The sequence below is a fragment of the Ammospiza nelsoni genome, chromosome 6 (genome assembly GCF_027579445.1).
Source record: "Ammospiza nelsoni isolate bAmmNel1 chromosome 6, bAmmNel1.pri, whole genome shotgun sequence".
Taxonomy (NCBI): Eukaryota; Metazoa; Chordata; class Aves; order Passeriformes; family Passerellidae; genus Ammospiza; species Ammospiza nelsoni.
Window position 1 is genome coordinate 37,868,616 of NC_080638.1, and position 15,878 is coordinate 37,884,493.

General features: G+C 36.5%; 1 protein-coding gene across 2 annotated transcripts in view; it reads right to left on the reverse strand.

Moving 5' to 3' along the window:
- The window catches only part of HEATR5A (HEAT repeat containing 5A), a 64,610-nt gene that overhangs the window by 28,088 nt on the left and 20,644 nt on the right, over positions 1-15,878 (reverse strand). For both annotated transcript variants that reach the window (XM_059474072.1, XM_059474071.1), the window contains exons 10-18: positions 14,764-14,919; positions 13,809-14,059; positions 11,331-11,442; positions 10,327-10,479; positions 8,947-9,046; positions 8,190-8,299; positions 3,844-4,007; positions 3,566-3,741; positions 732-837 (exon numbers count right to left, since the gene is read on the reverse strand). In XM_059474072.1, coding sequence (XP_059330055.1) covers positions 732-837; positions 3,566-3,741; positions 3,844-4,007; positions 8,190-8,299; positions 8,947-9,046; positions 10,327-10,479; positions 11,331-11,442; positions 13,809-14,059; positions 14,764-14,919 — 1,328 coding nt within the window. The remainder of the gene's footprint in view (positions 1-731; positions 838-3,565; positions 3,742-3,843; positions 4,008-8,189; positions 8,300-8,946; positions 9,047-10,326; positions 10,480-11,330; positions 11,443-13,808; positions 14,060-14,763; positions 14,920-15,878) is intronic.

The following is a 15,878-nucleotide window of genomic DNA, read 5'->3' on the forward strand; positions in this document are numbered from 1 at the left end:
CATAAATCATAAGGGTATAATTGCCTAGGGATTTTTTTGTGGTTAGTACCTCTCCAGAGGCACCCAGCTTGAGCTGACCTGCTGCTTTATAACTCTATTAAATAACTTAGTTTTATAGATTTGATGCCTGACACTCTGCTACAGGAAATCCAGAGTCAAGCTGGAGGAAGGTGGAAGAACATCAGTGTGAGTGTATGTGACAATGAAGAGACAAAGGGCACAGCTGTCTGCTCTCAGGGCTGCCTGCTGCAAAGGGGCTCCTGTCCCAGCAGTTCGAGTCTCAGGTGGTCTGTGTGTGACTCCTCCAACAGTGTGACAATGCTCTGGCAGCAGCTCTTCCTTTAACATGGAATCATGCTCAGCATATAAAGCTGGGAGGAGGCACGGGAATGCTTGGAGTGATGGTTTTTTGACTTCCCAAGTGACTGTTATGCATGATAGAGCCTTGCTTTCCTGGAAACAGCTGAACATGATGGGAAGCTGGAAGTGAATTCCTTGTTTAGATTTGCTTGTGTGCATGGCTTTTACTTTCCCTCTTAAACTGTCTTTATCTCACTTTTACTCTCGCAATTCTTTCCCCCCTATCCCACTGTGGGGGGAGTGAGTGAGTGAGTGGCTGCCTGGCTGGGTTTAAACCTCAGCAATTGATCTATTTGAACCAAGAGATGCTGCGGTTTAGTAACAAAGAGAGAAAGAGAAACAAAGGAGAGAGAGAGAGAGAGCAGATTTACCTTTAAGGAAGTAGAAAAGGCAGACACAACATGTAGTTGCACTATTTGTTGTCGAGATCCTTTTGTTTGCTTTATGGAATTCAACAATTGTTCTAACACTTGGAGCCTTAAACAAAAACAGAAAAGAAGCCACATAATTGAAAATTAAGGAAACAAATCAAATGTTTTTATTTTATTTTAAAACCCATAACAAAATCTATAGTGGAATAAATCAACTCTTGAGCATTTTCATTCAACTGGCATCCCTGTCTACTACAAAAAAAAAAAGTGTATTCCATATTAGAACATGAACTTCCATATATGAACAGGAACTTTTTACATTTGTCTCCTTGAATGTATTGACAGATAATCACGTATCTAAGTAACACTGAACAGACATTATTAAAAGGAACTACATATGGGAATAATGCATTTTGACTTACAACTGAGAAAGGAGGAGAAAAGGAAAAAGAAATGAAAATGTATTTATCTGCAGCAATTAATTTGTGTCTTGAGAAACAAGTGAAGAAAACCAACCAGAAAGCTGGTGACAGACAGGGCAAAAAAAGACAAAAAAAATCCACAATAAAAGCAGTCAATGAAGAGAGAATAAAGAAGTAAAGACAGGTCAGAAGAACAAATAAATCATTTGTCAATTTTATTGGCAGGTATTGTCATAAACAAACACCTGCCTGGAACCGCCACTAAACCTCAAACATTCAAAGTAGAAAAGACATCAAGACTCAGAACTCATCAAGATGAAAGATTCATCCCACATAGGAAACTATAAACCATCACCAGCTATAATGATCATGAGCTAATGATCAAGATCTAACTATAGCAGGCCTTGAAAATATAAAGCTATTTAATTTTAAAATAATTGATCTGCTCTAAAGCTGCATTCAAAAATATTACCACACAGAAGCACACAAAAAAAAGCAACTACATGCAAAAATCTTCAGGAATTTTATGCTTTAGTAATCAGTGTGCTTATAAATGTGGAAAAAACCAAAACGCCATATATGCAGTGAGAAAATACATAGACAAAAACCCAAGAGAAGTATTTGATCTCTTACAAGCATTCTTGTACCTTGACAGAACTGTGTTGACACACGCACACATTTCACAGAATCACAGAAATTCTAGGTTGGAAGAGACCTTTAAGATCATCGAGTCCAACCCATGTTCTAACACCTCAACTAGATCATGGCACCAAGTGCCACATCCAGTCTTTTTTTAAACTCTTCAAGGGATGGTGACTCTACCACCTCCCTTGGTAGATGATTCCAGTATTTGACCACTCTTTCTGTAAAATACTTCCTCCTTAATTCTAGCCTGTATCTCCCTTGGTGCAGCCTGAGACTGTGTCCTCTTGTTCTGTCTGTTGTTGCCTGGAGAAAGAGACCGACCCCCAGCTCACCACAGCCACCCTTCAGGAAGTTGTAGAGAGTGATAAGGTCACCCCTGAGTCTCCTTTTCTCCAGGCTGAACAACCCCAGCTCCCTCAGTCGCTCCTCATACGGCTTGTACTCCAAGCCCCTCACCAGCCTCGTTGCTCTCCTTTGGACACACTCAAGCATCTCAACGTCCCTCCTAAAGTGAGGGGCCCAGAACTGGACGCAATACTCCAGGTGAGGCCTCACCAGTGCTGAGTACAGGGGAAGAATGACCTCCCTGCTCCTGCTGGCCACACCGTTCCTGATACTGGCCAGGATGCCATTGGCCTTCTTGGCCACCTGGGCACACTGCTGGCTCATGTTCAGCTGACTGTCAACCAGCACCCCCAGGTCCCTTTCCACCTGAGCACTGTCCAGCCACACCGTCCCCAGCTTATATCGGTGCAGGGGGTTATTGTGGCCGAAGTGCAGGACTCGGCACTTGGACTTATTGAACTTCATCCCATTGGATTCTGCCCATCCATCCAACCATTCCAAGTCCCTCTGCAAAGCCCTCTGTCCCTCTAACAGATCAACACACGTTCCCAGCTTAGTGTCATCTGCAAATTTGCTAATAAAGGACCCTAAACCCTCATCCATGTCATCAATAAAAATATTGAACAGAACTGGCCCCAGCACAGACCCCTGAGGGACACCACTGGTGACTGGTCGCCAGCTGGATGCAGCACCATTCACCACCACTCTCTGGGCCCGGCCATGCAGCCAGTTCTGAACGCAGCAAAGAGTGCTCCTGTCCCAGCCATGGCCTGCGAATTTGTCTACGAGTATGCTGTGGGAGACAGTGTCAAAGGCCTTGCTGAAATCCAAGTAAACAACATCTACAGCCTTCCCTGCATCCACTAGGCGGGTTACCTGGTCATAAAAGGTGACCAGGTTGGTCAAACATGACCTACCCCTCCTAAATCCGTGCTGGCTGGGTCTGATACCCTGGTCATCTTGTAAATTTTGCGTGATGGCGCTTAATATAAACTGTTCCATTATTTTGCCAGGTACTGAGGTCAGGCTGACTGGTCTATAATTACCAGGATCTTCCTTTGCACCTTTTTTGTGAATGGGCTCCCCATCCACTTTTTATAAAGAATGTATTATGTATTAAGCACCACAAAAAATGTGTAACATCTCTCCAAATAGCTTCCATTTTTGTCTGGCTATCAAAAAACCCCATTATTTTTCTGGGTCCACACATTTGCTATGACAATAACCTCTTGCTGGATGTGCCTTCTTGTTGTCAGTAACTTTAAAGAGAAGATCCAATAATTTGGTGGTCTAATGCTATTCAGATGGTTTACAGACTCCACTTATGCAATTCATTATTTTTTCAGAACTGTTTTCTTCTGCATTCAAACACTGTGACCCTCTTACAACATCTCCTAAATTCCCCAGCAGTTACTACTTTACCTGTGAGATTCTGTTATGTGGGAAAACATAACTCCAAAAAGTCGACCTGCTGCACTGATAACAGATAATGCAGGAGGTAGTGGTTTAGGTACTGAATCCCCTTTTGCAAATTTTTCATAAATTGAGTAAGGGTCATACTCCAGGCTGCCACCAGCTATGCTGTTACCTAAAAGGAGCTGTAAGAAGGAAAAGAGTGATAGTCATATTTTGGCCACTGACCTAAATAACTACAATTGTACAAAAATACAATAATACCTTTATAATAGAACAAAAAGTACCTGCTCTTCAATAAATCGGTGGTCAGTCTCCTGCAGTAAGGGACCCAGTAAAAGGAGATCATTCTCATGACAAAGGGATGGAAGCAAGAATGCAGAGGCATCAATCTGGCTATCTGTGACAGTCAAGTCAGTCACTAACTCTTTTAGAATAGCACTGAAGTCTCCTTTAAATTAAAGAAAAAATATTCAAAATCATTGGTTAGTTACTTGCCACAAGCAACTTTGGGAGCAATGCATTTATACTGAAAAACTAACATCCATGTAACATTTGTCTTTAGTTTTCAAATAGTTAATTATAAAAGACTCTGCTAGAGGGGAAGCCACAGAGCAGTACCTGACAAAGCAAGCTAAGCTCCGACAGCAATCTAGAAGCAGAAAAACAGAGACCTTTTCCTTTACAGAAGGCATAATGCCATACAACTGCTAAGTCAGTAAATTAGTTACATTTACAAATAAAGTAGAGGGGAAATGGCAGTTATGAATACAGCCATATTTTCTTCTATTTCCTGAAAATTAATGCTGTGGAATGTATTATGTCATCACAAAGGAATACTTGAACTTGGCAAGCAGAAGTAATTTAAAACGTCCATAGGTTTGATAAATAAACAAAAGCTGATGAATGCAGTCCCCCATTTTAGGAGTTTGCATGCAAAAAACAAAGCAGGAGTTTACTGTAACTTTATTGTAGGAATGATAGGTTATGATAAATGTGCCTGTAGTTAAAAGGGAATTCCACATATTGTTGCACATAATATTCCTGACAAGGCTGTACATAATACAAAAACAACAACACTGGGCATTTTGAGTCAGACTATTTAGGTCATTAAAATAGTCTTTGTAGAGAGAGAACATTTCCAATGCTGAATCACATGTGATGAGAAACGACTGGTTTCTAACTGTGTTGAAAAACACTGCAGAACTGATCTTGAAGAGTGTACTCAGTCTTTATATAAATATTACTTAAGAATTTGCCTCCAGAGCATTAAGATTGAAAAGTAAAGCCCCCATTAATTGGGAATTATCACCACTAAGATGTGGGGAGTGGGGAGAGACGGGCACTTGACACCACATATCCAATTCCTTGCATTCAATTTGGATGTTAGCTGATCACACACTTACATGTTTGCACTGAAGTTGCTTATAAATTTTCAAGACACAGAAGTTTCAAAAAGTGGGGCAACCCACTTTTCAGCACCTCATGAGCACAAGCAGTTATTAGCATACTCAGAGTTGATAGCTGCAACCACTACTTACCCCTCCCTGGAAACAGAACCTATTCTGAGAAGCTGACTTTCTCTCCCTTACCTGTCAAGCTCCTGGCCCTATCAGCCTGTCTCCCCTGCAGGCATCTGGTGCTCTGCCTGCCTCCCTGGATAATTAAGCAAGTACGTAATTCTTCCAAAAAACATTACTCAAATCTAAATGCAAAATGTTTGCACTATCAAATGTGGCGCAATGTGTGAAAGGAATAGAAATTGACCTTTAAAAAACTACTATAGTTAACAACTAGAGACTGTTCTTTTGTTATTACTCATCATCATGACAAAAATTTTTTTAAAAAATCCCCTTATGAACAATACCAGTTTTTAAAATAAAATTTCATGGAGATATCCAGAATTTTTAAACCAAATAAAGGTTTATTTTAGTCCCAGACAGTTGGCAATCCTCAACACTTTAAACAATATTACCCTAATGTAAAGCAGTTCAAAATTTTAAGCCAGAAAGCTGTTTCAGCATTCTAGCAATTCATCTCATCCTATTAAGAAAGAGAAGGGAATGCCTGTATTCAATTTTATGGTTTAAACCATGGAACATAACAAGCACAAAAAGCTGAAGTATGAAAAGAACCCTAATGAGTTGTCTGACAAAACATATTAATTTCAGACAACAGAAAACATCAAGAAATCTAATAGAATTCAAGCTACTGAAATTATTTTTGTGAAATTTTCAATTTGGACAGTAGAAAACTTTTTGTATTAACTCACAAGAAATAAATGTTTAGCCTTGAAAACATGAGCACATTATAATCCAAAACTAATGACACATGAAAATTATCACAAATATGATGTAAATGATTTGTCATTTTAGAACCACCTCTCCTCAGCTTAACAAGTACATACTTTGGATCAGATAAATTACAAGTCTTATCCATTCATACACAATGGAAGACAGCAACTAAAACATGTTAAATGCATTCCACTGATGTTCAAGTTTATCTAATATGCTCTTCTCATATCTGCCACTGCTGAAATAATGCAAAAAATAAATTATGATTCATTTACAGTCATGGTAAAACTTTGTAACATTCTGTTGTTTGAGCAGATATGATTTTTAATGATGACAGCAGTAAAAGAAACATCAAAGAGGCAGAAAATGAGCAGGAAAGGACCAAGCAGAGCCTAAAGAAATCACAGTATCTCAGGCCTCAGAAATCTAAAGGCATCCATTGACAAAGAAGCTTGGGTATATGAATAGTCTGTTTTCAACTGTTTATTTTCTTGGCCATTTCGTTTGGTTCCTGTTGCACTAAAGAAAACAAGTTTTGTACATTATTTACAAATACTAAAATTATAACTCCTGGTAAATGTTTCCATCATCAGTTTTCTCAAAAAGAAACAACTTACAGATTTCTATCATCTGGCTAACTACCTGGAATGAAGGAAACAAATACAAAAGAAATAAAACCACGAACTTGTGAAAGCTTCTCAATCAGTGTGTCACTCTGAGCCATGTGAAATGAGCCCTGCTGTGAAACACCAGAGTACTCCTAATATTGTTCCTATTTATAATGACTAAATGTAGACATTGAAAAAAAATCATGAGTTCCATAGTGACACTGTTTCTCCACATAATTTATTTTTAAAATTCCCAGTATTTGCGAACACGTACAGTTTCTGCATGAAGCCATCACAGTGGAATAAAATGGAAAGAATGGTATTTGTTTCAAATTTTACCTTTGAAACTTTTAATTGCATTTTTAAATTATGCATACTTGTATGTTAAGATATATAAAAATAAGTTCTGGCAATGTATGCATTTCCATTCCTTCCCTACTCTCATACTGCTGTATTACACATGTGTGGGTACCTCTGAGACTACACCTGTCAAATTACTGTTTTGATTCTAAGGCTATTTTCAAAGATTTCAGCAGGGTGCCCACTTATTTATAACAAACTTTTCAAGCTATTTCTTTTTGTTTTTGCAGCATCCTCAGCTAGGCTGTCTCTCACAAGAGGCACATTTTGCAGGTCACACTGTAAACACTGTGTAATTTCTATGAAGTTAGAACATACACTAAAATCCCAAACACACCAAGAAAGTGCCAAACCCAGCCACACCCAAATATTTGTATTCTGTAACATGTCACTCCTGTACTACAAGAGCAAAAGGAATAATTTGCTCTCAGGGGTGGAGATATAATTTTCATTCACAAATGAGTATTATACACTGTGCTTCATTACATATTTACTTCTATTGTGACGACAGCTTTAAGGCACAGGTCAGGGACTTGCCCCAATTCCCTTAGCAGTTACCACTAGATGGAGCAGATTATTTGAGTAAGGATTCCTTCCAAAATACAGAGGACACAGCTAATTTAGAGCATGGTTGCACCATATTGTCTCTATCCTGAAGAATACCCTCTGCTTCTCTTTACAGCTGACAAAGACACTATGGCTCCTTACTGCAGTTCATAAACTACTGTACAACAAATGATTTAAAGACAACAAAGATATTAAATATTTCAGCTGAAAGGTAGACTCATCCACCTACAGTGCATAGTTAATCGATCAGAGACCTAGATTCTTTTTGTTATGTTCTCCTATAAAAACTCCATCCCCATATTTTGTTGAAATTGTTCTTTAAATACAAACTCTTTATCCACAATCTGCACAGAATCAGATTAATATATCTCTAATATAATGTAAAGCAGTTCAAAATTTCTAACATACTTCATTAAATCAATTAATTTGAATTCTTTCAATGGTATATATCTCCAATTAGTTTAAGCTAAAATTATATCTCTGGGAATTAGGATTTAATGGAAAAGTAAAATGGGCATCATTGAAGCATTGTCTAACTTCAAGTATCAACCAAAAATAGAGGAAAAGTGTCTATTTGTAACAGAGGTCTGTTTTGATATGAGAAGGGAAAAAAGATCATGAACGCTAGCTTTTCAAAACTCACAGTGACTTTGCTACAATTCATCAAACTTAAATAGAGGGAATAAAGTTTGTTTTTTAGAAAAGGCAGAACTGATTTTTGCTGGCTGAATATGTGTTGGACAAAAACTTTAAAATGAGCCCACAGTATTCTTAATGGATTTCTCCTTGCACGGAAACACGTACCTTTGTAGGTCTTTGGGGGCAATACTGCTAGTAACTCATAGAGTTTCTGTCTGTAAACTGTTGATGGTGTTTTTAAGGAATTTCCATATGACTTGTATATTGAAGAAAGTCTAAAAATATAAAAAGCATGTCATAGATAGGAAGGACTCCAAGTTTTATGTAACACTCCAGTTTCAACTGAATGCTTTTAAAATTTACACATATTAGAAGTACATTTTGATTTGCACAAATAACAGTAAAAGGAAACCAATTTATTTCACATGGTCTGACAGAATGTCTGTTGTCCATTTCCAAGCATTATTTTCATTTTATACTAGAGAAATAAACAAGCTTTCTATTTATTTGTATTTATGACAACAAACTTTTGTGGATATATTTCTCTAAGTTAGAGCTTGGAAACCAAATGCATTAAATTGTTCTATATTCAAAAAGCAAAAGTTTAATAAAACCCTTTCCAGCTTAGATCTGAAATTAAATACAAAAAATATCCACGTTTTTCAAAGCATATTCTTGAACTTAGTTTCTTATTTAATAAAAAATAATGGTATGTAAATGCAAATGTGTATGTTTTATTAAAAAAGCAGTATATAAAAACAAACTTAAAAAACTCTTGCAATCAAGTCTTCCTTAGATTTTTCACAACACTGGAATCTGCAAACACAGAAACACTGATTTTTGTCCCTTGAAAAGAAATTTCTTTAGAAAGTGCACTAATCAAATACAAGCTTTTCAAGTAACAGTTTTTACACACACTTACTGTGTCAATAAATCAACAGCACTTGGGAGAGGAGGAAGAAGTCTCTGAACAACTTCATCCGTAAGAAGACCAGCACAGTGGGAAACAAAGCTTTTAATAGCTACAAAAGGAATTGGATTTCAATTTACTTAGTGTGAGGTAAGTTGAAGGAAAAAAAATCATGTTAGCAAAGTAATTACATTACTACATCACTAATAATGAATAAAAGTAGAAATGAAAAAAGTCAGATGCACTGTTTTGGTGTCTCAGCTTGGACATTCATATCCTGACTTTTAATTGCATATATAAATGCAATTACTTTTTGCATTCTGTTATGAACTAAGTGATGGTATGTAACTCAGCTTCATGGTAATTCATAATAATAATGAAAAGAAAATACGAAGATAAGTGACCTACTGCTTACTTTACTAGTTTTCCATTAAAATTTAGTTCAATTACTGTACTCTAAGAACCAATCAGCATGTATATAATTTACAGAAAACTAAACTTGAGTTTAATTTCCAAAAGCACCTAAAGAACCTACCATATTAATTATCTATCATCTAAAGATAAAAATGTTGAAAGGTTAATTGTTCAGGTATTTCTAAAATTAAATTGCTATTGAATTCAACATCTTCTGATGTATCTTAATAGTAAGAGAGTAGGGTGCTTACTATACCAAGACTCACATTTCTGGAAAGCAAATCACCCTTTAGTACTCTAGAATACAAGACTGAAACATGTTCAGCATTTGAAGATCACTGGGGCAATTTCTTGGAACCCCAAATTCACAGTATTTCATGATAAAAAACTGCAACCTACCAGAAAGCAGCCACATTCCAAGTGCTGTTTCCTGGCTGAGAATTGCAACTACCTAATTGAAACATTTACCCAAGTCCTTCCATTTTCACAAACATGTTTGAGTGACTCACTAATTCTGTTTTGCTTATAGTAAGTTACCTGGTAGAAAACAAAACCACTATTTTCCAAACATAATAGACTGTATAAACAAGAGAACACAGCCTGCTTTGGATCTTCAGTCATTGTTGTGATTTGTTTGCTAAACAAGTGAAGCAACCTTCCTGATTATCATTTATTGCTTGAAAATCAACTGATTAGAAGAAGGAGAGGAAAAACTCTCTTGGGTTTTTGGGTTTGTTTGTTTGTTTTCCACCACAAAATGAAACATATATGATACATAAGCATATATTAATTGATATATAAGCATATATATGTTATAAAGCATGTATGTTACATATGGAGGGAATATAGACTTTACCATCTAGTGAAAAAAAATCAACATGGAGTGTTCTTTTTCTTTCAGAAAGAAAATTAACTAATAAAATCAACTAAAATTAACATATAACAAATATGCAGAGAAAGACAGTAAATTCTGCTTACCACAGAGGGCACCAGCACGACCTTCCAGTGTTACTTGCCAGGTAAATGCATCTCCTCGTGTCTTCTCTGTTTCCAGGTCTTTAGGGGATGATGGAAAGATGCACTTCCACAGTAACAGGATTCGTGGCAGATGATGCTGGACAACTGCAGGACCTGTAAGGATTGGTAGTTGTCAGGCCAATGCAAGGATTAATAGAACTAAATTTTCTTTCCTTCTCTTTCTTATTGTGTTCACAAAATCTCTGCAGGAGTGAACAAAACCATATGCTTCTTTCCCAGCCTTCTCTTGTGTAATTTCTCAAATATTTATTGTTTTGGTACTTCATTTTCATATCTCACTACATACCCATTGACACATTTACTAGTACATTACCAAACCAGCTACAATGCCTGTTTGTTACAAAGTACAGACCCTGTGGATCACCAGCATGAAAGAGATGCAAAGATAAATAGTAATGTTCAGAAAAGCAAACATTTGTTTTAGGTTAATCAAGTACAACAACATAAAAAAGGAGTTGTTGGGCAGAAGTAATATGTTATACATAATACTGAAAACATTAAAAATATGACCAAAATAAAATACGTTCTTCATTAATAATTTATTGACCACAGTCAATAACCTGACCAGTAATACATCTTAAAAAGTTCTGTAAGATTTCAAATGCCTGACAAGCAGGAAATGCAAATTATTAGCTCATTTTTTGCTGTGACAAATATTTTAAAGTTCTTTATGATCACTTGGTTAGATTTACTTCAAAATTTATTATCTAATTAATAGCAGTCCCACTCCAATCACTATTATTCAAACATAGCTCCCAATGATCTAATAGTAAATTTGAAAGAGATAACATTTTTATCTCAAAAAGTTTTTCTAAATATTTCAACATTTGGGGCTTTAAAAATTATTTTGCAGCAGTAAATTAGACAAAACCTCAAACAAAAAATCAGAGACAGAACACTGAACACCATAATGTAGATTAAGAAGAACTGTAGAAAGCTACTACCTAATGTCATGAGAGCAGCTATCAGGAGCCATCCAGCCTGCATTCGCTGCAGTGAAATGCGACTGTTCTGAGAAGCAGAACACAACAAATCCTCTGCTACTGTCATGATTACCTTCAAAGTAAAAGAGAAAAAGAGAGAATCACATTTTGGTAAATACCAATTTTTTTTCAATACTATTTGGTGTAATACTTAAACCTATTCTCTTGCTCCCAGATTTCCATCTTCCTCTTACACTACGGCAATAAACTCAGGCCCATGAAAATTGCAATTCCTGACTTCAGCACTAGTCTAGGATGGCCTCAGGAGCTCTCCGGAGTACTTAGTAAGTTCCTTTGCTGCTCTGTACGCTCTCCTTTATCAGCAGTAAAATGACAACTGATAATTTCCACAGGAATGTGCATTGGAAGGATACAAGTTTTCTGACATTCTGTTTATGTCACAATGTATTCATGACATCTATGAATTACAGCTCAGAAGAAAGGTTGAGAGTGGTAATTATCTTTTTTATCCTTGTGGCAGAATAAAGTCTATCGTTTTCTCTGAATATTTACCAAATCAACAAATGGTATGACTGACAAATAAATTAAAATAGTATAGTTAGAATTAATCCTATTTTAGCTGCTCCAGAATAATTGCACATGCCCTCTATGTGCTAAATGCAAGGTGACTCCACTTGTCACCAAGAGGTACCTACAATTTACATTGAGGAACACTCTTGTGCCCATGCACAATTACCTCAGTATGTCTACAAATGCTCTAAGTATTCTGCATGTTGTTTGCTTCAATTATGTTTCACAAATGCTAAAAAACATCTTACATCTTGCATTATGTCCAGTCTCCAAAATAAACTGCTCATAAGTCAGTATTCCAAGTAGAAGTGTTATTATCAAAAGTATCATTAAAAAGCTTAAGATAGAACATATCCTTACATAAATTCTTTTCACACTTAAAATGGTATGAAAGGCTGCATATGAAAGTTTGCTTCATGAATGTTTGAGATTTTTACACTTCCAAAACTTCATCTGATGTCTTTTTTCCAGTCTGAAGTATTAGTTTCCCCAGTTCCATAATGCTACCAGATAGTTGTAAAAGAAGAAATGTATCTGTATCGATTCCTGCTAGAGTTAATACATTTGATTCTAAAATAAAACAGTACCTTTTAAAAATTATACTACTAAAAAATCACTAAAAACGTAGAATACATATACTACCCATAAAGCATACATGCTAGAAATGATGTAATTTCATGATTTCTGACAATTTTTCTCTGTGTACTAGCAGGAATGCCTTATATTTGAAGATTTTTTAAAAACTGAATTATAAGCAATAGAATGTTAAATATATATAAGCTCACTAATTTTTCTTTATGTTCCACCTGCAACTCTATCTCCTCTCAAAGGAAAATCCATTAATACAGAAGAGCTTCTCTACAGATCACTACTGTCTATGTTTGATATTTCCTTCTCAAAACTGCTCTATTCAACACTGGTCTCTTTCTGCTCCTCAGAAGAAGAACTAGTCTGGAATCTGGCAGTGTTCCTAGGAGAGAGCAGAAAAGGGCTTTTGTCAACTGTTCTGTTCTTCCCCCCACCAGCTTAGTACAGAATACAGTGTTCCTCCCATTTTTTGTTGTGCCCTCCCATACCTCCTCCCTAGCCCTATTTCATCCTATTACATTCCTCTAAAAGAAATCTTTGTTAAGAATTATGTTTCTCTGTTAAACAGAAACTTCAGCTCTGCTTAGGCGCATAGTATCTGAATGGCACATTTTATCTAAAAAAGCAGGCAAATGCCATCCATTCTGTTCTCTCTGCATGATCTTTCAGCAATCACAAGGAAAAGTTCATCAGTCAGGACTTTGAATGTCCAGAATGTTCTTAATGTCCGCTGACACTGAAACAGTTATTTCCAGAAGAAAGAATGTAGGTTTCTACATCATGCAAAAAATTAGCATGTGCTGCTGACATTTGTGATCCACCACAGTTTTCCAAACATGAGTAACTCAGTGAATAAAGCTCCCATTAAGATGGAAACAGCTCCTTCTCCCAGTCTTTATTTCTAGAGCTGCATATCCTTAAAACTTCAGAGCACAGCATCTTCTATCTGTGCTACTGAGGAGATTGGCATCTTGACTGAGTCAATGCAAGAAGCTGATTTCTGTTATAGTCTATAAAACAAAAGTGTCTATCTGTTGGACTTGACCAACGATTTTCAAGATAACTGCAGTTATTGCTGTAAGCACTGACTAACCTGTACACTTGAGAGTCATTCCCAAGAAACAGGATTTTTTGCTCCTCATACATGTGAGAGAAACAATTGCTTATTTGAGTCATGGTATGCTTCAAAGTCCTCTTCTTGAGGAACCAAAGTATCTCATCAGTATCACTGGGTATTGTGATCATGTCACTAAGAAAATATGCAAATACCACTGCAAAAAAATACAAGAACAGACTATATGAAAAGTATTCACATCATACCTTCCCTTTTCCATGTGGAATTCCTAAAGGACAATGTTTTGCTGCACCCAGCAAAGCAGCCACAGCAAAACTATAGCCAGTTACTGCTTCTGGGCAGGATTTCAATGCACTGAGGCGTTCAATGCAACGATCCAACAGCAGGGACACATGAGAGGGCAGGGCTACAGCAATACAGCGCAAACACCACGCTGCTGTCAGTCTAACTGAAATGCTGGGATGAACAATGACAGAAATTACTGCCTCCAGAACACCTGAAAAATAATATGCACAAACACACTTAAGGAAGAGGCAAGCAAATTGTCAAACAAGCAAAAATGTATACACAAGACTGGCAAACATAACATGATCCAATCTCTATACTTCTCTTGAAAAAGTACTATTATTTTAAAATAATTGTAACAAATTTAAATAATTAGGCTCTTTTTAGAAAAAATTATCCTGGATGAAAAGCAACATTATGGAGAAAACCCAACATATTGCACAGTTATCCCTCAACATACATAGAAAATATCTGTAAGCTTCTGTAAGGAAGCAGAAATCCATGCCATGGCTGCAGCTAAATAAGAAAAATAAAGGTACCCAGCTCAATCAGTTTTATTATAAACATTATGAAGTGTTGCAATTTAAATATGACCCTTAATGGAGTAAATTAAATGAAGATTTTTTTTTTTTAAACTTACATACTTGTACAGATTAGGAAAGATACAGAACTCTTTGGGCAATGTCTAAAATTTTCCTACAGCATGTAAGGCAGACAACTTTCCCTCCTCCTCCCCCCCTCTTTTTTTTAAAGTTTCTTGGAAGAAAACAGAAAATAATACAAGAATTATGAGGACCCTGGTTAGGAGACTGAGCACGAGAAGAACATTCATATAAAATCAAAGAAGATCACAGTGAACAAACAAATATAAATTTGATTTGCACTCTGGTTCACAAAATAATTCAGGGCTTGTACCTGTACTGGAGTCTTGCAGTAATGGTGCTGCTGTAGTTCCTAAACCATGAATGAGGCTTCCGAGCTCCTGAAGTACACACACAAGCACATGTTGACTCACTGTCACATCTGTTGTATTAATTTTTGTTTCCAAGTTACCATCACTTATTGCAGCATCTGATAACACAATAAAAGAAAATCACCATGAAATCATTACCAAAATCAAACAAACAGATGGGAGAAAGTTTTTGGCAAGAGAAGTTGTTTTTACTACTAAACGAGCTTTTACCACTTTTATTATTGTTTTCATAAAGGGTTACCTTCACTGAGACAAGTACATTTCTTTTACTAAAAGGATGGTGTGGTAACATCTGTGAGGGCAATTGTGTGGATAAATAGAAAATACTAAATTACTTATCTTTACATCATAGGGAACAGTAGCTAGCAAGAAGAGTGCTATTGTCTGCCCTACCCAAAGTAACTTGAATAAGACATACTTGGATATAACTAGCCAGATTTTACTGTATTGTAGGGAAAAAAAAACAGGAAGAAAAGAATGAAATCTTGCAAGATCAAGCAAGTGGGAAGGCAGAGATATGGAATGAAGAGGGGGGGAAAAACATTATGTTTGTTGAAGGTTTATATTTTGAGGCACAGATCATTATGTCTCTTTAGACACAAAACATTTAGATATTTAAATCAGATACAACACGTACACCAGAGGACAACAGGTTATGCCCAGGATTCTCTTTCTTCTCCTCCAGAAGGACAATGGTGGAAGATCAGAGGCTTTTTCTGGAAGCAGTGTACAAGACCTTATCATGCAAGAGATCTTTTTTCTCCATGAGAAAAGCTCATGTGTCATTTAGGAACAAATGCTTCTTTTTTGAACCTTCAGTAGCGTCAACTGCTCTGAACAGGAAGGCAGGATCTGACTAGAAATGCATTATCTGGCAACCTTACTTACTTTACAATACTGTCTGTATACTATTATTGCAATTATTTCATTTGGTAATGGTCAAAATTTTATTTGCCAGGAATAGAATGTTAAAAAAATCTGTATATACTTATGTGGGTACACACAGACACACAGAAGCAAATAATCAGCCCAAGCTAAAAACAAAGCAGTCCATCAA